Raw genomic sequence first — 19,996 nt, 5'->3', positions numbered from 1 at the left:
AAGTCACAATACAAAATGAAACGTATAGTCTTCTCTCGTACCAAAGAAAAGTCGCTTGTAGATTGCTCAGTAGATCACTAGTTTCCGGGTTAAGCGCGGCCATAGCCGTACGTTATAATGTATAGTACAAGTCATAAACAAAGCGAGTTGATGGATTCGATGCCAAAGAATTCTCATCACGCACCGCATTGAACGCCTCTCAAAAACTGATCCAAATCACTCACACTTAGTGACCCACTTGCCCTTCTTGCAGCATTGGGGCTACCTTCTACCATGAAATCTCCCTTCTTCCAATTGACCCAGCTCGTACTCACGATGCGACTCCATGGTTTTGGCCTTGCCGTCAACTTAAGCCCCGTGCCCAAATTACACCTCAACACTTTCATATCAATCTTGCCGCCACAGATGCTGCGCAGGATGTGAGTGACGGGGCTGTTGTCGTCACCCCAAACGCTACCATATGTGTTCTCCCCCGGGAAGAGGATACGCGCTGTGAATTTTGTAAGAGACCCAAGGGTTTTGGGCATTATGGTAGATACGAGATGTGCGAGGGCAGCTGGAGCGTGTGTTGCGGTAGATTTGGAAAATGCAGGAAAAGCTGTGGTGATGTGTGAGGCGTGGCATGATTGGCGTGAGAGTGGCGCGCCCATGCGGAGGCGTGGACGAGAGGGGCTTCTATTTGCGCCGTGGCGGGGAGGCCGTCTTGAGGAATTGCTAGGTGCAACTACAAAGCTCGTCGAAGGGCCCGACGCTGGAGTATTGAAAGAAGGTGCCGCAAGGCTGTTTGATGGTGTCAAATGCTCGCTGTCGCTAGGATCTGGGACAGTTGGCTCTTCTTCGAGAAGAGGCGTGTAATAGCCAGAGACGTAGACTCTCCGCGCTTGCTTTAGCAAGTACGGATACTGACTCTTCAAGACCAGAACTCCGTATGGGTATGACACATGGAGTGATATGCCTTCGACATTCTCTTCGTCGTCCTGAAGAACACCATCGTCATCGTACACAGCTCGCGCATCCAACATATGCTTTCGCCTCCGTATGCAATCTCTCAGCTCGTCCTTGACCAGACGAGAAGTCAATGACAGTGCCAATGGTGCCGAGAGCCCCAGATTCTCGCTCTCAACATCGTCCGTCTGTCCATCTTCGAGGGCGATCGTTGGAGGCATCACGACGGAGAGGAGGGATGCGACATGGCCGCGTCGTGCTATTGGCGCGAGATGAAGTGGCAAACCTGGAATCTCGGTCTTGCGAGCGCAATCTTGTACCGGAATACCATCAGAAGTCGTGTATCCGGCGCTGATGGTAATGGCGTATGATTCAGCAAGCAAGTAATCGTAGATCTGGCATCGTATCTCAGTGGACAAGGACAAGAAGCCACTGTAAGTGCTGTCTGGCGTTTCCATAGTGTGTAGGCAGAGAAGCTCAATCCAGCTGCGTGATTTGTAAATGGTATATTGTATTATTGTGGTGTAGACGATGTCAGGGTTCAAGTGGAATATGGTAGCGATGTGGTGGGTGCAAGTACGTAGGCGTAGCCAGCTATGCAATGCTAGACGTAGTGTACCGTCGGAACAGCGTGTCAAATCTATAGGAGCAGAGGACCATTCATCTTAAAGCACGTGCGATGAAAAGTGTACCCAAAAGTCGGCATCAAAGTTGACGTTGTCCTGGGCAATGCGGCTTCTGGAGGGACGATCGACTCGTGTCGAATGGGACGTGTGGGGATGCCGGCGGTGAAACAAGCAGGTGGCCTGCGCGGGCGAGTCACGGTGGCGGGCCGGCAGCCTCACGCGACAAGGCGGGTCACCCTCCCAGGCACATGTTCAAAATATCCAATCATACATTACTAGCTGGTGTTTACAGGCGCCAAGCTGTTAGAGAAGATGACTTTTTGTTAGACAAAAGCAAAAGTCAAAGCCATCTGTCGGCCCATGTGTTGTTCTGCTCAAGTGATGTTTACTTGTGGGCCGTGTCCATAGCCGCAACACGACCCACTACACACACAAATCTAATCGCCCTCACTATCTTCCGCCCTTTGTTGCTCAACCAACTTCTGGGCCTGCTCCCACTGCATAGCAAACTCTCTCAGTTGGCCTTCGCCTCCCCTGCTCGCGTCCACTACATCCTTGGGCAACTTGTGAGCGCTATACTGTGGAGTCGTGAAACCATAGGCCTCTGGATCGTCTCTCCGTACCAGTCGGAACTCTGGCTGCCATACTTCCTCAATGTCATCGTCTTGTGAGACGTCGTCGTCGTCGTCCTCCTCCTCCTCCTCCTCCTCCTCCAACGCATCATTGGCGACTGGAACAGATTCGCTCTTGGCTTCTGGCTGGGCTATCTTCAGACGCACAGTCGTCTCCTCGGCTGGTGCTACCTCTGGCACGTCCATGGTGAGCAATTCCATCCACGAAAAAACCAATGGATCTGTCCGTACAGCCCAGGGATTGAAGTCGACGACCCAAACCTTGTCATGGGGCGGCGGTACGTATACATCAAAAGTAAAGTTTGGATCTGGGAACGTAGCGCGCAGTTTAGCGTCGAAGAAGTCCTGGATCAGGTCTCGTAGCTTATCCTGCATGTTGAACAGAAAGTCAAAGTGGTTCAAGTCGCGCTGGCATAGGGCAATCAGCCGTCTGTTGCGCACAAAGCATCGGAACTCGACGCTGGGGTTGAGCGTGATCCACTTTCGCAGCACGAGATGATATGGGATCGCCGGATCTGGTGTTGTGGACTGATCGGCTGTGTCGTCAAAGGCATGTGCAAGATCGTGGGTGACAAAGTCGCTACTTTTGAGGAGTAGGTATATGTCGTTTGGTGTCCGGCATTCCATGCTGTTGGTTGCTGCTATCCATGTTGCATCCTTTGGTGCACTCCAATTAAGCTTGGGAGCGACTTTGCCGCCCAGCTCCTCGATGGTGCGCTCGATGGCCTCGTGGGTGTCGCGCCACTCTGCACTAGGGTCTATGCTCTCCTCAGCATCATCGTCGTTATTATCAGCGCCTGAGAAGATGCCACTATCGTTGTCTGACCACGAGGGGTCGTCGCGCTCTTCGGGAGGCAGGACAATGCCGTCTGAGCGGAGGTATTCGAGAAAGGCGGATGGAAGGGGGATGAGGCGTGCTTTGGGTGTTACGGCACGATATCTATTGGAGTTAGAACAAAGAACGTGCCGAATCATGGGGTATGACTGACTTTGGGTGCCAACTATGGTACGAGCAGTTCAAGATGTGCTGTTTGGTGACTGGGGGGAAGGGTAACTCGATATATCCCATTTCCATCGGTCCAGCGGAGACATTTTTACTCGTAGGATCTTGTGTGCTCATATTGAATCAAGTGTAGGGGCGAAGTAGCGTCCGAAATGATGGCAAACAGGTGCCAGGCAGAGTAATGACTCCATTGCTGGGTGAGTCTTCGTAGTCAAGGGAAAGTTTTGGTGGGGCAACTGCCATTCCGTCACTAGGCAAGCTCGGGCCTTTCCTCACCTCCGAGCTCGCCGCAAACAGTGGCTGTCTTTGGCCATCATTCTGACCAACACAGTACCTCCACCTCACACACCATCAGATTTCAGACCATGGCCGACAATGTAGGTCTCACCACCCCAAGAGGTAGCGGCACCTCGGGTTACGTGCAGAAAAACCGGTCGCTCCTCAGACCACGCGACAAGATTCAGCCCTATCCAAAAGACTGGGACCAAGCCAAGCACCGCCCAAGACAGCCAGACGCAGAGATCCTCGAGCACGAAGCGAAGCGCGAAATCGAAGTCAAGGTTCTTGAGCTGCGAGACAAGCTCGAAGATGATGGTGTTGACGAAGATGAAATCGATGACCAGTGCGAAGCGTTGCGTCGCAAACTAGACCAGGAACGCAAGGATGGCAAAGACTTGGGGCCGAATGCAAAGCGACTCAAATCACATCAGGTCCACGACCTGGCAAAGGCGAAGATGGAAGAGAGCGAGAGGCTGCGCAAGGCGCTGGGCATCAGCGAAGACTACGAGGAGGGCAGCCACTGGAGGAAGCAGGAGGAAAGAATGCGCGAGAGCCTTGCCAAGAGAGAAGCTGAAGATGAGGAGAAACTTGAAAAGGCCAAAGAGGCCAGGCGATACAAGGAAGACGATTCGGAATAGTGCCCTGCTTTGCACTCACTCTGCGCTCATGAGCGCGCTGATACCCTACGATGGCCACGACGCGCTACCTATCCGCATCCATATACTACTACATACTTTAATACGAAGCCCAGCCGGATCCTTAAGGATGCAGTATCCATCTTTTATGTAAAGGCTCTAGACACTAGCAGGCCAGCCTATCAACTAGTTCACAGTCTGGTCATTCGACTAGCTGAAGACAGGAGGCTGCCAGGAGGATCATAGCATCTCTACTTTATTCGCTTATCATCTGCGCAGTCTGAATATTGAGCATCTCTGTAGCTCCATCTGCTACATGCGGTGTCTCATACAGCCACAATCTCATCCGTCACAATCTGAATCAGGAAAAGCATGCCGTCTTACAATTTACTCGACTGTCAAGGGTCGAAGGATCCACAAGCCTAATGCAGGAACATTCGAGACCACGCCAATTCACTCAGACTGTTCCCGTCTGGCATTGCCACAACGTCGCGCAAAGCCCAAGGATTAATTGAAAGGCTGACTTGGCGAGTCTTAAGGTCTGGCCCAAGTTACCAGTTGTTAGTATTCGACCGTATTGATAGAAAAGGGCAAATCATGTCAACCTTGAATTCGGCATTGAACGCCTCAATTCACCGACACTTTCCACCATCTGCAGTTTTTTTTGTCAGTAAAGAGTTAGCAATGCTGCTCAGATTACAGTATCGAGCCCCTTGGCATGACAAGAAGTTATGAAGGAGTTTTTGCTCGCGTGCATTACGACTGTCGCGACCATTCTTACGGCTGAGGCGAATCCCCTGGTCTGCCCAGACATGGCATGTCAGCCACGTGGGGGGTCTGACTGGTCAGTATGTAACGAGAATGCCGAGCCTCATTAGGACTAGGGCGCTGCCATGGTACCACTTGGCCTTGAAGAGCAGCGCTCCGCCGTCTCCCAAGAGCGTGAATTCGTGGGTTCTTGAGATGCCTCCTCGTCACAGATTCGGCTGCTGTGATCCGTAACTACTCACGCATGCCTGTAGCGAACCGGTAACTCCACATGCAGGTTTCTATTGATTTCATTGGCTGTTTTTGTCAACACCAGCGTTCCGGCATTCTGGACGTATAAACAAGGTCTCTCCGCATTTGCGGATTCGCTTTTGCTCTCTGTAGCACTGCTGCCGCACGCTTGTGTGCTTTGATCGTCGACATGGTCCAACCCATTGCTGTTATCCGAGAAACATGGAACATTTACACGCCTCTAGAGCGCCGCAACATTGCCATTTACATTGCTGGCATTATGATGTACAAGTTTGGGCTCGAGGCGTTCAACGGATCAGTCATCGCACTCGCCACGAATCGATACGACGAACTGGAGAAGACGACGCACATTTCCATCACATTTCAACGCGTCGGTGTTTTGACAGGGCTGAACCAGGCATTTCAGTGCATAGGATCCATCCTGATTGCACCTCTGATCAAGCGGTATCCGACCAAGAACGTGCTAGCTTGCGCAGTGCTCGTGTTTGGGTTCATGAGCAGTCTCTTGTTGATACTCGATGCTGCAACTGGTGGTAAATTTATGCCACGCGGATGGCCCAAAGATGACTTCAGCTACTACGGCGACTACGATACGGACACGATGATACCCATCTGTAAGAATGGCCCTATCCGAGGTACTACGCAACATGTGCTGATGAGTATTAGATTGCGTCTGTGGCATAGTCTACGGTATGGTTGAACTGATCCGACGCGTTATACCTCGAGATCTCGTGGGTGGTAACATTCAGAAGCTCCGCCGAATGGACTCGTTGGTGCACATCTTCTACGAGACGAGTGGAACGGCAGGTGCTTTTTGCACGGCACTTGCCCTCATCCCCCGCCTCGGGAACAACTTTAGCTTTGTCATCACGCCCATCTTCTTCGCTACTGCATCGATTCTCTGGTACTTTATCCACGAGGAGAGCATGCCAAGGGAAGTCCGAGCTTCTGTGACTGAGGGCGATCCTAGCTATGTCAAGGCTGTCATTAGTGGTTTCTACCTCTTTTTCGAGTCTGTGGGAACGGGTGCCAAACTCATCTTCACACATCGCAAGTTTATCTGGCTGCTGCCTGGATATGCAATTGCACTTTACGCCCATCGATACCTGGAGAATGCCATTGCGCCTGCAGTTGCGCGGCGGTACTTTGGAAACTCGGCCTGGTCACAAATCATGGTGGGAGGATCGAACTTTGGTGAGCTATTGGGGGCGCTGTTTGTCTTCATGTTCACAAACTTGGTGCAGACGCCGATACCATGGCTGCGACTAGACGCACTTGGTCTGTTGATTGTGTGGTATCTGCCCTACTGGCGTCCTCCGCGAAACGACGTGGCACAGGCGTGGATTGTGGCAGCGACCTTCCTGCCCATCAGCTTCGGATGGGCGGCAGGTGATGTGTCTCTGGCGGCATATATCCAGGCATCGCTTGCTCGAATCGAGTCCAAATCGCAGAACGTATCGGCACTGGGGGCCGTCATGGCATTTCTCTACAGCACGTACATTGTCATGTACGCCATTGCATCTGCGTGCCTCGGAACATACATCGACCGCATCTCGGACCGAGACAACGATGAGATTCACGGGGCCATCTTGAACGTGGCGGGCGTGCAGTTCACCATCATATCGGTGTTAGTTATGGTGAGCACCTTTGTTCCCAAGGGAGCGTTCTCTTTAAATCCCAAGTTGCTCAGTGAGGAAGCACTGGACATGGATATCGAGGACGAGGACGACGAGGACGATGGCGAGGAGGATCTGGAGTACATCCCTGGAGCTCGGGGCAACAGGAAGGAGAGGCATGATAGCCACGAATTGGTTAGCAGGATGAACAGCTCGACATAGATTTGGGATGGCATCATTTGGCGTATTTTGCAGCAAATATCGATACAGTTTTATTTTGTGGCGACTTGAGCGACAGTACGATATAAAAAGCAGTAGCTGGTTTCATTGAAAAGACGGTAGATAAGAGTCTCCACCGGCAGGTCAGCATGGGGGGAAGCACACGTGCGATGGTGCTGAGCGCCGATTGATGGCTTAGTGATATGGGGGCTCGGTGTGGAGCCAGAGGGCAGCCCCGAATGAAGAAGGTAACCCCGCAAAGTCCCAGCACGGAAGCATGCGGCTAGCCCCATCGCAACGGAGGGTGAATTGGGAGGGTAGCAGAGAGGGCAAATGTCACTCCAAGGGCCATAGTCGTGGCAGCTAAAGACTCGGCGCGCTGGGCTTGCAGCAGGGGGCCTCTCCGCCATGTGTCGTCGACTTGGCGGCCATGTGCTCTCGCGGCGGCGTGTGGTTGGCTGGCCTGCATGTGCCTCGCACCCCCGGGTGAGCAGCAGCACGCCCGTCTCTGGCCATCCGCCAAGCCAAAGCTTCACTCGCTGCCATGCTCACTGCATACGCCCGTTGCTTTTTAACGGAGGACACGCGCAAGCATGGGTGCGGAACTCGTTCCAGATCCCGCGTTCAACTACGCCTCCTCGCCCCATGGATGAGGCCAAAGCCGGTCCGCTTCGCACGCATAATCTCACTCTTACCCGCCTGCACCGCTGCCATACATGCCCAACTTCAGCTAATCACACCATCTCCCTCTCCCCAGTCCCGTGGCCTCACCCTGTGTTTTCTGTTCTGTCCTTGACATTGCTCTGGTTGCTAGCGACACACGTTGTCCGCTACATCACACTTCCCCCTAGTGATATCCTACTAGCACCAGGTCCAGCCAAATCTGACACATCGGGCCCGTGTGCGTGACCGGACCCCATACGGCGCAATTTGACATCATATCAATTTTATTGCCAACAAAGAATATTTGTAACAAATCCACCAAACCTCGCCAAGTTTTGTTCTCTCAAGTCCTGGTTCTTGGTCACCCAGAATCGGACACCAAAGCATGCAGCCCTATCCACCAAACGGCCCGCTGGTCGCCGACCGGAACGAAAGCAGTCATCATCGCGGCCCACTGAGCAGGACATGGCCACAGATTTTCAAAAAGAGGAGGAGATACAGTCCAGTTCGAGAGAGCGCCCAGCAACAACAGCAGCAGCAGCAACATATCCAACCCAATAATGTCCAACCACAGGCGCAACCACAGCCAACCCAACAGCAGATCCAACCAGTTCAGATACCCATACATCCCATACGACCCATCCCAACCCCCTCAATAGCCTCTCAATCCGTCACCTCTCCCACCGTCTCCTCAATGCGCTCCCCCTCCATAGCAGCAGACACTGCAAGTACGATATCCTCAATATCACACGCCTCCTCCATCCCACCCCCCAACAAAGTCCCCATTGCGCGGAGAGGCAGTAGTATATCTTCTGCCGATCGAAATGGTGTGTTCCCCCCAGAAAACCCTAAGCCCCCCGCCCCACCACTATCACTAGATACTAATGTCGTCCTAGGCGCCGGCGGCGTAATAACCCCACAAGCCGACCTTCTCGCCTCAAAATCAAACTATGAACTCATTTCCTCAGGCCAGCACCTCGAAATGGGACTTCATTTTAGCACCGCAATGGCCTCGGGCGTCATGATGAAGCGCGCGACGCACCGTGCGGCCGAGCAAGCCCGGCGCGACCGCATGAAGAACGCCATGGTTGACCTTGCGGAGTTTTTGTTAGACGGCGAAGTGACGTTTGGGAGTGGGACGACGTGTTTTGTGGTTATGAGGGGGAAGGAGGAGGATTGTAGTAATGGTAACGGTGGAGGTGGGGGGAGTAGTATTGCGGAGGACAAGGAAGACGGGGATGATAAGAGTAGGCGATCGAGTGTCGCGGCGGGAGAAAAGAAGACGGTGAATAAAGCGCGGTTGATCGAAATGGCCCTCGAGAAGATGAGGGCTCAAGAGCGGGAGATTGAGATGCTGAGGGCCGAGGTGGAGAGGTTGAAAGTGGACCAACGGCAACAAGAGGTGGAAGATGATGGTGTGCAGAGTATGGATACTTCGTAACCCTACCATACACACACACATGAGCATACTCCCCTTGTATGTATTTTCTCTCTCTATTTTGGGATGAATGAATGAAAGGAGGGACCCGGAATGGGCGCGGTATCTTCACACATCCTCTTTTTTCAGGTTTGGAGCATTCTATCTAGATAAAGGGCGGTTACTATCTTTTCTTTTCTTTTCTTTTCGCCAGAAAAGTTAAACGTATATCACGTATCACCTAACCTTATTTTTTATTACTAAGGCATCAAGGAGAATATATATATATGTATCCAAAGGAGCATTTTTTATTCAGCTTCTTCCTTTTTCACTCTCTTATTATGATCAAAGCCCAAATCCCAAATATACATACATTGTACAAATAGGATAATACAGGTCCACAACACTTCATCAAACCCTCCGCTTCCCTACCTAATTCCATAGCCATCATTCCCCCCAGACCCCCACGTTTTCCGTCGCTGTGGCGTACATTTGTTCGGGAATTTAAGCGGGACTGCGGCACGGGGGGAACACAGGAAAACATGCTAAGTTTTCGGCCAGATCTACTGGTGTATACGTGCACGCTTAGATCCCGCGTTTTGCCGCTAAGCGCAGGATTTTAGAGTGTCGATCTGGGTTTAGGTTGCGGATTTGGGGATTTGGCTTGGCTTAGGGCGTGGGGGACTGGGGGGAAGGAAAGCGTCGCAGGAGGGGGAAAAAAAAGGGGGAAAGGGGAAGCAGGTATAGGATACGAGGTGGTTTCAGCTTTTGAGTGATATTTTGCATAGTTGGTATTTTGATTTTGGTTGGGTTTGGTGGATGAGAAAGGGGGATGTGGGAATTTCCGATGAGACTGATTAGGGAGATGTGAAAATTGGTTGTTTGAACGATTGGATTGAATGAACTTTTTTTTGGTTACCATGTGCTGGAACTGCGCAGCATGAATAAATTTTTTAACTCGGATCATCTACCATGGTCTATTTTTTCTGTATCCTGAACATGCACACTCTTCCCGCCTGCCGTAGCATCGGTTATCACGGCATGCTCACTGCCTCCACCCCGTCCGCCTTCCGACTCATCATCCTGCTCGCCAGTCTGCGTCCCTCGTCTAGTATCGCCTGTGTGACCCTGCGTTCCGATCCTCAAAAAGGGGAAAAGTAGCATGCCAGGAAACGCGGCTGCAGCCGCGAACCAAAAGGTGAAAGAGTAGGGCTCGGCAGCGTTGCCGGCGTAGTAACCTGATTTTGCTGGACTTTTCTGTACAGCATCGAAAACTGCCGTCGCGATTCCAAAAGCAACAGCGTTGCATAGACGGGATATCGTCTGGAAGAGCGAACCGGCAATGGATTGCTTGTCGAGTGGCATTGAAGACAAAACATACATCTACGGATGGTTAGGACAGAACTATGGGGCAATTGCAGAATTCTAGTGACAAAACTTACATTTGCAACAATGAAGTTGAAGTCAATGCCAACAACACACAAGCAGAGCGCTGGGAAAGCAAATGCCCAGTACGAATCTCCGTCTCTCTGGAGGGCTGCCAGTGTAAAAGAAAGGGTGAGAGCAGTTGACCCGATACCAACAAGGAGTTTGTTGGATACTTTGTGCTGAATCAGGGCGGCCACTGCGTTTGCAGTCAGACCTACAATGGCCATGGGAAGCATGTGAACGCCAGTCATAAGGGCACTGTATTCCTGCACCCGCTGGAAATAGAGTGCAATCCAGAAACTCAAGACGGGGAATCCAAGAGTGGCTAGAGCAAGAATACTCATTAGCTGTTGCATGTCGTTAGTACCGAGATCATGACAGGCTGTGGCAAGCAATGTTGTGAAGCTGCGCAGTTGGATTTCGACACAGAACCCCCATAACAACATGGAACGACGTACCAGAGAAAAGTCTCGATCGCGCCAGATCTTCATATCAATCATCGCGTATGGATAATTTAACTCCCATACAACAAATGAAATAATCAAAATGGCTCCTAGTATCAACAGGACAAGAACATAGGGTGTTTTCCAACCCTGTGGCGCATTGCCGCTAAGACTATGAAGAGTGTTAGCTTGCAGCCTCACTGATCTCGACGTCCAACCATACCTCAATGCAGCACAGAACATGCCAATGCCAAAAATCGTAAGTGCTGTTCCCGGAAGGTCTAGCTTTTTCATCGTCTCTGCGTTGAACTTCTGTTTTGGTGTCGTGTCCTCGGGCACTGTAAACGCAGCAATAATACTGATACAAAAATACACTATAGCTAATAGGAAGAAACCAGCTCTCCAATTGAACACCTGGGTGAAGACACCAGCAAGGATCGTCCCGAAAATGAAGCCCATGGGATTGCCTGCACCGAAGCAGCCAAACGCCCTGTTCTTCCTTTGGCTAGGCCTCGCATAGATGACACCTAGCATTCCCTGTGCAGGAGGCACAGCCGCGGCAGAGAATATACCTAGGACACCGCAAAGGACATCGAGCGTCATGCCGTTTTGAGAGAAGCCAGCTCCCAAGCTGAATACGGAGAAGAAGAACATAGACACGATAAACATGGATTTGCGTCCAAAGAGATCAGCTATACTGCCGAAGAAGAGCAGTAGTGAACCAGCCGTAAGTCTGTATATCTAGTTAGTTATGTAACCTTACATTCCATATCGGGTCGTTCTCACGATGTAGCAGCATTCATCCAGGAAAGCTCCGCATTGGTCATGCCCAGATCTCGCGCCGCAAACGAACTCATGATTGTGACAGCACCTTGCAAGAAACTCGTCATGGCAACAGCCATCGTCACCGATGCAATGAACAGACATTCTTGTAACAGCGATTTGAAGCACTCTGGTCGGGCATTGGGATCCTTTTCGCTGATTGGCTGAGAGTGGATAGTGCCGAGTTCGGCATCAACATCTGTACCCATGTCGCAGGCGTGGCGTATAATCTAGAGTTTAAAGAGAAAAGAACACGAATAACGCAGCAGAAGACCGAGTATTAAAAAGCGCCGAGATTCATGACGAGAGAATGCGAACTAGAGGTCATGTTGTAGATAAGTCTAGATATGATTGAAAATGGAGGAAGTCACAACCGGTAGAATTATTCAGCGCGCGGAATCATTCCTGTGCCCCTGTAGCTAGTTACACAAGCACACATCACTAACCACTCCGGGCCGGGTGTAGTGTAAACCCACCGCCCGAGCACGCCAGGCTAGTAACTAAGTCGGACAGCTTAGGTAAATAAGTAGCCGATGCTATGTATGCGCGGGGCATAGCGTGCATAAATCGACATTTGGGATATATTCCGTATTTGGTGGTCAAACAGTCCAGTCTACGAGCATAGTCATCTGCGAAGATAGCGGAACAAGAATGTGTCTTGTTACGGGCTTACGTAGCTTCTTATAACTTGACCACTCTCCACTCACCTAGGTCCATGCGACTCAGCTGCCCTCCCAATGGACCTTGAATTTCGGTGCCATTAGCCCAGAGCTTCCTGCCTGCCCAGTATTCGATGAAACCATCTGGGCCTGAAACAATGATCAGTCGCGACCCGGCTTCCTCTCTCCGACGCCTTATCTTTTGTTCTACTTCGCCGGGTTGAATAAACGTCTTTTCCTCATCAACGTAATAGTTGACTGTCAAGCCTTTTGTGGCGGCTTCGCTCCGCTTCTTGAGCGTGTCTAACTCGGTCACAATGGCACCCTTCTCTGTGGCACTCGGTGGTTCCACGAGTGGTTCTTGCACAGGAGATCCAAACAGACTCTTCCACCACCCTATTCGATCCTGACCATATTGATCTTGCCCGCTGTCGTTACTGACACCGCCTACGCATTCTTCGCGCTTCCGGTTTGCCCACAATATGTGCATCTTGCTGCCCGTCCGCCGTCCTAGTGCCTGAGCGACTTGCATCGCGGGTGCTATGCCTGTTCCACCTGCTAGAAATATAACCTCTATGATGTCGCGGGGGAGCTTGAGCTCTGTGTTGGGTCCTCGCAGTTCGATGGTCGATTGCTCTGGGAGACGGTGCAGGTAGGTTGAGACCTCGCCGCCCGTCTCCTGGCGTATAAGCAACCTCATACCTCCCAGGTCATCGTCGCCCGTCTTGGTGCTATCGGTTGTGCGAGGCAATGGTGTATATGCGCGGGCAATCTGTAGTTGCGGTTGCTTGATCTGCACGCTCCAAACGCTGCGCTTCGATACCTCCTTGATGCTTTCCGTATCCGAGACGCCATTGCTATTGCGCAGTGTAAAGATGGCGCTGGTCGACGAGACGGGCTCCTTGCTTACAAGTGTATAGGGCGTGAAGGTGTGAGGGTTCAAAGTGGCATCGGACGCATCTGCGGGTTTGGCGAGACGATATGCTGCGCCGCCAAGCGCTGAAGACCCGAGCACAATCAGTGGGCCTGCTTGTCGCTTCAACCAGGACATTGCTTGGGTAGGGATTGCGCTGACCTGGTGGAGTCGGGTTAAGGTGTTGGGCACTGCTACAAACTTTGTGTTGATATGGCCCAAGCGTGCTGTCCGCTCAGGTACGTATCTCAAGAAGGGCCCGGTATCCGGCAGCCCACCAAAAATGAGGAGGCACAGCAAACTAACTACACGTAAACAGCCATCAACGTCGTCTATAAAACACATCCTATACACATGGCATCTCCTGCACGGCATTAGTCGTGTGACCAATCTCCGACTTCTTCAAGGGTGGCAACAGTCTGGTTTCAGGTGCGGGTGTAACTGTGGAACAGCAAATCGGCATGCGCTACCTTCCCCTTCAGGGAAAAGCGTACCTTCCCGACACATGCCTCAGCCTCTAACCCTTTGCAGCCAAAGACCCTGCATATCTTCCACCCACACCTGGTGGCGTTCCGTTGGGTCATTATCATTCACCGACTCCTTCCTTCTCTCTCTTCCTATTCTCAACTCTCTGCCTACAGTGCGTAGCCTAACTAGTCGAACAAGATCCTCGGCGTCTAGCCTCCAAAGGCGGGCCTTTCGGCATCATTTGGCCCTACTTCGGCAATTCTCCGGAGTTATCGCGGAACAGCGACTACAGCCCTATTGACAGTTGTCGGAGTTTTTGAAAAGAAACGACAAAACCACGAGCAACATTCTAACCCAACATCTGGACATCAGGAATAACTAGGGGATCATCAGGCAGACAAGTCACAGTCGGAAGTCCCGTGGTGTTCCGCCTGTACACGTGGTACAGAGCCATGGCGCCTGCCATTCTGACTCAACGCCCTAGAATCTTATTTCTGGACGCCTACGATTCGTTTTCAAACAACATTGTCGCGATAGTCGAGCAAAACATCGACGCGCATGTCGTCAAGATCTTCATCGATGATCCAAATCTTACACAGGTAAAAGACGATGGGCAGCACTCAGCCTTTACGGATTACCTCAAGAGCTTCGATGGTGTGATTGCTGGGCCCGGGCCCGGCTGGGCGAAATGCGAAAAAGACGTTGGTCTGATGAAAGAGCTCTGGAGTCTTCAAGAAGAGCAGCTTGTTCCTGTTTTTGGCATCTGTTTGGGGTTCCAGTCCATGTGCCTTGCCTTTGGAGCTGACATTGAACGACTTGAGGAGCCGAAGCATGGCATCATTACCACCGTCCTGCACAAAGGCCAGTCCATATTCCGAGGCGTAGAGCGTCTTTTGGCTACACAATACCACTCCCTTCATGTCAAGCTCGACCACCCCATCCAAAGTAAACGAGCTGTACGATACCCCGCTCAACTCTGGGAACCCACTGAAACTTGCCCTGAACTCGAGCCGCTGGCATGGGATTTCGATAGTGAGCGCAACGGTGCTGTGCTCATGGGTGTCAAGCATATACAAAAGCCATTCTGGGGCGTCCAGTTTCACCCGGAGTCAATTTGCACAAATGATGAAGGAAAACGTCTCTTCCAGAACTGGTGGGAAGATGCCCAGGCTTGGAACCGCAGGCGGATATTTCGTAATGTTCCCAAAAAAACACTCATGCCAAATACGCCATCTTCCCCCATGACCTTTGCGGATTTCCGACGAGAACTTGGTTTCCAAGGCGCCATGAAACAGGGCAAATACTCAACTGCTAATTTCGCGGCAAATCTCGACAGCGATACCATTACACCCTTTGAACTAGCATCGCTGATTGCACACGGCGATGGGCAAACGATACCAGACCTAGCCCCTAATACTGTACACTGCGCAACCACAGGAAGCGGAAGGCTTACAGTTGCCGATGTCTGTGAACTTTTCGAGTTGACACGAGGGGAAGCATTGGTTCTTGAATCTGGATTGCAGTCAAATCTGGTACCCATGGCCGTAGGCACTGGCAGATATAGCATTGTTGGGTTTGTTATTCCTGAAGAGACCCTCCGCTTGCACTACTACGCCGGATCCCGCAGAATGGAGCTCAGAGACGGCAAGGATCAAGTGCATACCGAATGGACTGTGAATGACCCATGGCCATATGTACGAGAAGTCATGAAGAGTCTCCAGCCATCTACACCACCACAAGGGTCGACATGGGCTCCTTTCTGGGGAGGTCTAATGGGCTTTGCATCCTACGAGGCTGGTCTGGAGACTATTGGTGTCCATGGGCATGAGGAAGCCGCTTATCCAGACATTTGCTTTGCATACATCACTCGAAGCATAGTCTTCGATCATCAGGTCAAGAAGATTTATGTCCAGAGCATTCGTGGCGCTTTTGATCAAGATTGGGTTGAAGAGACGATAGAGAAGCTGTACGACCATGCTGGTGTGAAATCTCGGGAAAGCACGCCAGGATCCAGTGCTACGGCAGAAGTGGACCCGTTTGAAACACAAGGTACGATGGATCAGTACATTGAGTCTTGCCGACAATACGAAGCCGGTGAGAGTGAATACTCGGAAAAAGTCCGCATCTGTCAAGAGGCTATAGCAGACGGCCAGAGCTATGAGCTCTGCCTTACCACACGCAACGAGATTCGTGCTCGTAAACCGACTGCCTGCAGAATTTCGCGTTCAGAGGACAACGAACATTCTTGGAACATGTACAAGCGCCTGGCTAGCCAGAATCCCGCTCCGTTTAGTGCATACATGAGGATACACAATGTCCATGTCTTGAGTTCATCACCGGAAAGATATATTAGCTGGGACAGGTCACAAACTGCCCAATGTCGGCCCATCAAAGGCACGGTACAGAAGAAGCCTGGCGTGACTGCTGAGATGGCCCACGAGATTCTTTCTTCATCCAAGGAACGGGCAGAGAACCTCATGATTGTCGATCTTACTCGACACCAATTGCACGGCGTCTACGGCTCAGAGAATGTCCGCGTGAGTCAACTTATGGAGGTTGAGGAATACGAAACACTGTGGCAACTAGTCTCAGTAGTTGACGCAGTACCTGGTGGCTCTAACAAGCCAACTACACCCGACGACTGGGAAGAACCTGTGGACTTTGCCTCCAAGAAGCCTTCCAAGCACTCCGTACCCTACCTAGGCTTCGAGGCTTTTGTCGAGAGTCTCCCTGCAGGAAGTATGACTGGAGCACCCAAGAAACGGTCATGCGAGATTCTACAGGGCGTGGAAAAGGGTGAAAGGAGAGGCCTGTACTCTGGTGTTCTCGGTTATCTCGACGTTGGAGGCGGTGGCGACTTTAGTGTAGTCATACGGACTGCTATCAAAATCGACAACGATGACCTCCAAACTGATGACAAGGAAGACGTCTGGCGTCTTGGCGCTGGAGGTGCGGTCACGAGCCAGAGCACACCACAAGGCGAATACGAAGAGATGATTGCTAAGTTTGGCAGCACTAGTAGGGCCTTTATGCCTCTTCCACCACCAAAGTTGAGGACTAAGGGTAGGAGGGTTGAGATAATTGAACCTGATGACCCTGAATTTGCGGATTTGCTTGCAAGCATGAGGGGGGGAGAAGAGCTGACGCTGGACGATGCTCAAATCATGTTGCGAGCTGTGGAACGAGAACTAAGGAGGAGGACTGGCCAAGATTCAGGCAATGATACCACAGAGGTGGAGTGAATGTTTTACGGGAGTTGGGATGGTGCGGGAGTCGCTGAGCTTAACCTTTGATACCATCTTTTATACTAGAGATAGACCTTTCTGGTTTCAACACCAATAAAATTCTTACTAGACACTTTTGAATCTCAACTCATAAATCTTATTCCAATTGACATTTGTTCTTTCCGTGAATATCTTGAAATGGGGAGCATTAACTACATGAAGGTATGATGACTAAGCACGAATAGTGGGAACGTAGCATTCGCCGTGTAATCCTGAGCACCGCGTCGCAACCCAACACACGCGTTCCGAGAAGTAGCAGCAATGGCGACGGAAGCGCCAGATCCACGGAGTTTCCAAACCTGGGAAGACGCGTTCCAGTATCCAATTCCGGTGGTTCGCAAGCTTGAACAGCAGCTCCGCAACAATGCCGACGAGAATCGTGAGAAACTGCGGTCGCTCGTGGGGTACGGATATCTGAATGCAAGGAAAAGACAATAGAGAGCAAGCAATGCTAACTGTACACAGGGTAAGTTACCGTAGCCTCCTCGATACTGCCGAAACGATCATCGATATGGAAGTACGAATGGGCCAAGTGGAAACCAAGCTTTCAAAAGTAGGGCAGAGTTGCAACTCCAGGCGCTTAGAGAAGATATCAAACAATGCGGGGAAAATGGACATTCACACACGGAGTCGTGGTCAGTCTTTTGTATTGCATTGGAAGGGGCCATTGGGTTGACAGAGGACAGATGCGGAGCGGTACACGCTGGCGTCCCAACTCTCGGTCCTGCGCAATGCACCTCTCGTTATGACACGCCTCATGAAAAGAGAGGGATCATATCTGCTCATTGCAAAAGTCCTGGTCATTTCACGACTACTTCACAAGGCCCTCAGCCAGTCTGCGACGAAGCCCGCAATTGTGGACCAGCTGTGGGAGAGGCTGCTGTCTGTACGGAGGAAGCTGTTGCGAAGAATCGATAAACGACTATCAAGTGCAAGCGGTGAAACGGCAACTCTGGTGGAGAGTATGTGCGCCTATGCACTTGCTACAAGTTCGACGCCGACCGATACCCTACACCATTTTCACAAGATGAGATTGGATAGGATGAACAGCGAGATCAAGGCCAGTGGTGATGAGCTTGCCAAGCACGGTATTGATGCGCTCAAACTATGCATTCAGACGTGTCTCGACACCCAGACGATATTCCCGCGGAGGCTGGCAGAAGCATTGGCAAAGCTAAAAGCGCATCCCTTGATCCAGGACCTTGATGTTCGCGGCCTATATGAGTTGAATCTAGACGTGCACGACCAGTGGCTTGGCGATGAGGCGCGGAACTACACGCCCTGGCCACGGCATGATGAGTTGCAGCGACCAGAAGCAGAGCGGATACTACACCGTTGGTCTAGGGATGCCATTGCGGCTTTCTTAAAAGGCGTCAAGAAGGCACTAGAGGGTGAAGAGAGATTGCAAGAAGTTGCAGATTTGCGGCAAGAATTGATTGAAACATGGATTCTGTCTGGATCTCGAATGGCGGGTGTCAAGTCTGCAAACGTACTCGACGACTTGCGCGACATGATGAATGAAAAGCTTGAAAGCATCGTCCGGTCAAGAACAGACGGTCTACAGACTGTCGTTGCGGAACTTACAGCTCAGCTGGACACAATCGCTGCATCTGAAGCAACCTCGGCGCTAAGTCTGTGGGATACAATTGACAAGGCCTCGGACCTCTCCAACGGCGCCCAATCATTCAAGTCCACAGTCCTGAACACATACCAAGGCCGAGACGACCTAGTCATCAGCGTCACATCCGCCTTTGACAACTGGATGGCCTCAGTCCTCGAAGTCAAAGGCATAGTCAAGAGCATGAAGGAAGCCCGCTGGGATGACACCTTTGCCGATGATGCAGGCTCTGACTCCGACTCAGACCTAGGCGACTCGAAGCAAACCCTCCTCAGCGACGACGATCCCAAGTTGCTAGAAGAATGCACACAAGAAGCCTTACGTGAAGCCCTGCAGAATCTAGGCAAAAGTCTCTCTGTCATCACTAAAGCTTCTGACAAGACGAACGGGGCCGATTCCATCCAGAAAGCAACCTTCATACTACGTGTCATTAGAGAAATAGGGGATCGTATACCGCGACTCAGGCTCCAAGATAAAGCCACATCCCCCACCTCCCCATTTACCCCCGACATTCTCGAACCCCTACACGCAACTTTAGCATCGTACGTTGCGCAACCAACGCTGGAAGCGTACAAGAATTCGCTAGCAAAGTCCCTGAAAATCAAATCGAACAGCCATATTTTGTGGGAGGGCCAGCCACCACTGCCTACCCAGCCGTCGCCCAGCGCATTCCGCTTTCTAAGGGACTTGAATGCCAAAATGACAGGTGTGGGAAGTGATCTTTGGGCCCCGGGGAGTGTGAATGTGATGAAAGGGAGAGTGGCGGGGATGTTGGTTGGGGCTGTGGAGGGGCAGGCTGATGCTATTATTGCGCTCGGGCAGGGGGGTGCTGAAGGTGAGAAGAAGGAAGAAGAATCGAAGGATGAGGGGGGTGAAGGAGAAGAAGGGGAGGAAAAGACGGATGCGAAGGAGGAAGAGGCGGAGATCAAGGGTTACAGACTTAAGCAGTTGCTGTTCGATGTGTTGTATGTACAGCGGTTTATTGAGCCGTCGGCTGGAGAAGAAAGCATCGCGGCGTTGAGGAAGAAGATGGATGAGGATGTGGATGATGCTGCGGTGAACAGGCTGAAGAGAAGTGCGGTGGACTACGCTAAGAAGACTTATTTGCTCTTTGCGCTGTTAGCCTAGAAAGTACATCAAGGTAGATCAATATGTATACTAGTACAATCCACAACGTCCGCCAGAACAATATGCGTATTACTAACGTCCCCCCAACATCATCTCATTCTTTGACTAACTAATTCTATCTTCGAATCGCAATTCGCCTTGTTTTAATTTTGTTTTTTTCAAAGCACGATGCGACTAC

The 19,996-nt window shown here is 51.4% G+C and overlaps 9 protein-coding genes across 9 annotated transcripts; 5 read left to right on the top strand and 4 right to left on the bottom strand.

The window, feature by feature from the left end:
- Positions 1-41: 41 nt before the first annotated feature.
- On the bottom strand, positions 42-1,709 carry COCSADRAFT_41193 (uncharacterized protein). Its single transcript, XM_007706686.1, has one exon. It carries the CDS (start codon positions 1,401-1,403, stop codon positions 177-179), a length of 1,227 nt encoding a protein of 408 aa, XP_007704876.1. The 5' UTR covers positions 1,404-1,709; the 3' UTR covers positions 42-176.
- A 121-nt stretch (positions 1,710-1,830) lies between these two features.
- COCSADRAFT_152965 (uncharacterized protein) lies at positions 1,831-3,406 on the bottom strand. The gene is made up of 2 exons (XM_007706873.1): positions 3,193-3,406; positions 1,831-3,143 (listed from the first exon to the last, which is right to left on the bottom strand). The coding sequence occupies exons 1-2, from the start codon at positions 3,321-3,323 to the stop codon at positions 2,009-2,011; spliced, it is 1,266 nt and encodes a 421-aa protein (XP_007705063.1). The 5' UTR covers positions 3,324-3,406; the 3' UTR covers positions 1,831-2,008.
- On the top strand, positions 3,376-4,280 carry COCSADRAFT_257399 (uncharacterized protein). Its single transcript, XM_007706872.1, has one exon. The coding sequence runs from the start codon at positions 3,572-3,574 to the stop codon at positions 4,121-4,123; it is 552 nt and encodes a 183-aa protein (XP_007705062.1). The 5' UTR covers positions 3,376-3,571; the 3' UTR covers positions 4,124-4,280.
- A 690-nt stretch (positions 4,281-4,970) lies between these two features.
- COCSADRAFT_257424 (uncharacterized protein) lies at positions 4,971-7,003 on the top strand. The gene is made up of 2 exons (XM_007706871.1): positions 4,971-5,754; positions 5,807-7,003. Exons 1-2 carry the CDS (start codon positions 5,310-5,312, stop codon positions 6,976-6,978), a joined length of 1,617 nt encoding a protein of 538 aa, XP_007705061.1. The 5' UTR covers positions 4,971-5,309; the 3' UTR covers positions 6,979-7,003.
- Positions 7,004-7,557: 554 nt separating this feature from the next.
- On the top strand, positions 7,558-9,358 carry COCSADRAFT_152957 (uncharacterized protein). The gene is made up of 2 exons (XM_007706870.1): positions 7,558-8,465; positions 8,535-9,358. The coding sequence occupies exons 1-2, from the start codon at positions 8,024-8,026 to the stop codon at positions 9,077-9,079; spliced, it is 987 nt and encodes a 328-aa protein (XP_007705060.1). The 5' UTR covers positions 7,558-8,023; the 3' UTR covers positions 9,080-9,358.
- Positions 9,359-9,947: 589 nt separating this feature from the next.
- COCSADRAFT_152954 (uncharacterized protein) lies at positions 9,948-11,840 on the bottom strand. The gene is made up of 5 exons (XM_007706869.1): positions 11,713-11,840; positions 11,150-11,659; positions 10,942-11,098; positions 10,498-10,830; positions 9,948-10,438 (listed from the first exon to the last, which is right to left on the bottom strand). The coding sequence occupies exons 1-5, from the start codon at positions 11,826-11,828 to the stop codon at positions 10,019-10,021; spliced, it is 1,536 nt and encodes a 511-aa protein (XP_007705059.1). The 5' UTR covers positions 11,829-11,840; the 3' UTR covers positions 9,948-10,018.
- Positions 11,841-12,231: 391 nt separating this feature from the next.
- Positions 12,232-13,506, bottom strand: COCSADRAFT_41188 (uncharacterized protein). The gene has a single exon (XM_007706685.1). It carries the CDS (start codon positions 13,456-13,458, stop codon positions 12,430-12,432), a length of 1,029 nt encoding a protein of 342 aa, XP_007704875.1. The 5' UTR covers positions 13,459-13,506; the 3' UTR covers positions 12,232-12,429.
- A 451-nt stretch (positions 13,507-13,957) lies between these two features.
- Positions 13,958-17,160, top strand: COCSADRAFT_41186 (uncharacterized protein). Its single transcript, XM_007706684.1, has one exon. The coding sequence runs from the start codon at positions 14,241-14,243 to the stop codon at positions 17,028-17,030; it is 2,790 nt and encodes a 929-aa protein (XP_007704874.1). The 5' UTR covers positions 13,958-14,240; the 3' UTR covers positions 17,031-17,160.
- Positions 17,161-17,302: 142 nt separating this feature from the next.
- Positions 17,303-19,874, top strand: COCSADRAFT_152943 (uncharacterized protein). Its single transcript, XM_007706868.1, has 3 exons — positions 17,303-17,476; positions 17,538-17,707; positions 17,759-19,874. Exons 1-3 carry the CDS (start codon positions 17,334-17,336, stop codon positions 19,816-19,818), a joined length of 2,373 nt encoding a protein of 790 aa, XP_007705058.1. The 5' UTR covers positions 17,303-17,333; the 3' UTR covers positions 19,819-19,874.
- Positions 19,875-19,996: the final 122 nt, after the last annotated feature.

This window comes from Bipolaris sorokiniana (genome assembly GCF_000338995.1).
Source record: "Bipolaris sorokiniana ND90Pr unplaced genomic scaffold COCSAscaffold_17, whole genome shotgun sequence".
NCBI classification, from domain to species: domain Eukaryota; kingdom Fungi; phylum Ascomycota; class Dothideomycetes; order Pleosporales; family Pleosporaceae; genus Bipolaris; species Bipolaris sorokiniana.
Note: the sequence above shows the minus strand (reverse complement) of the source record. Positions and strands in the feature narration are given on the sequence as shown.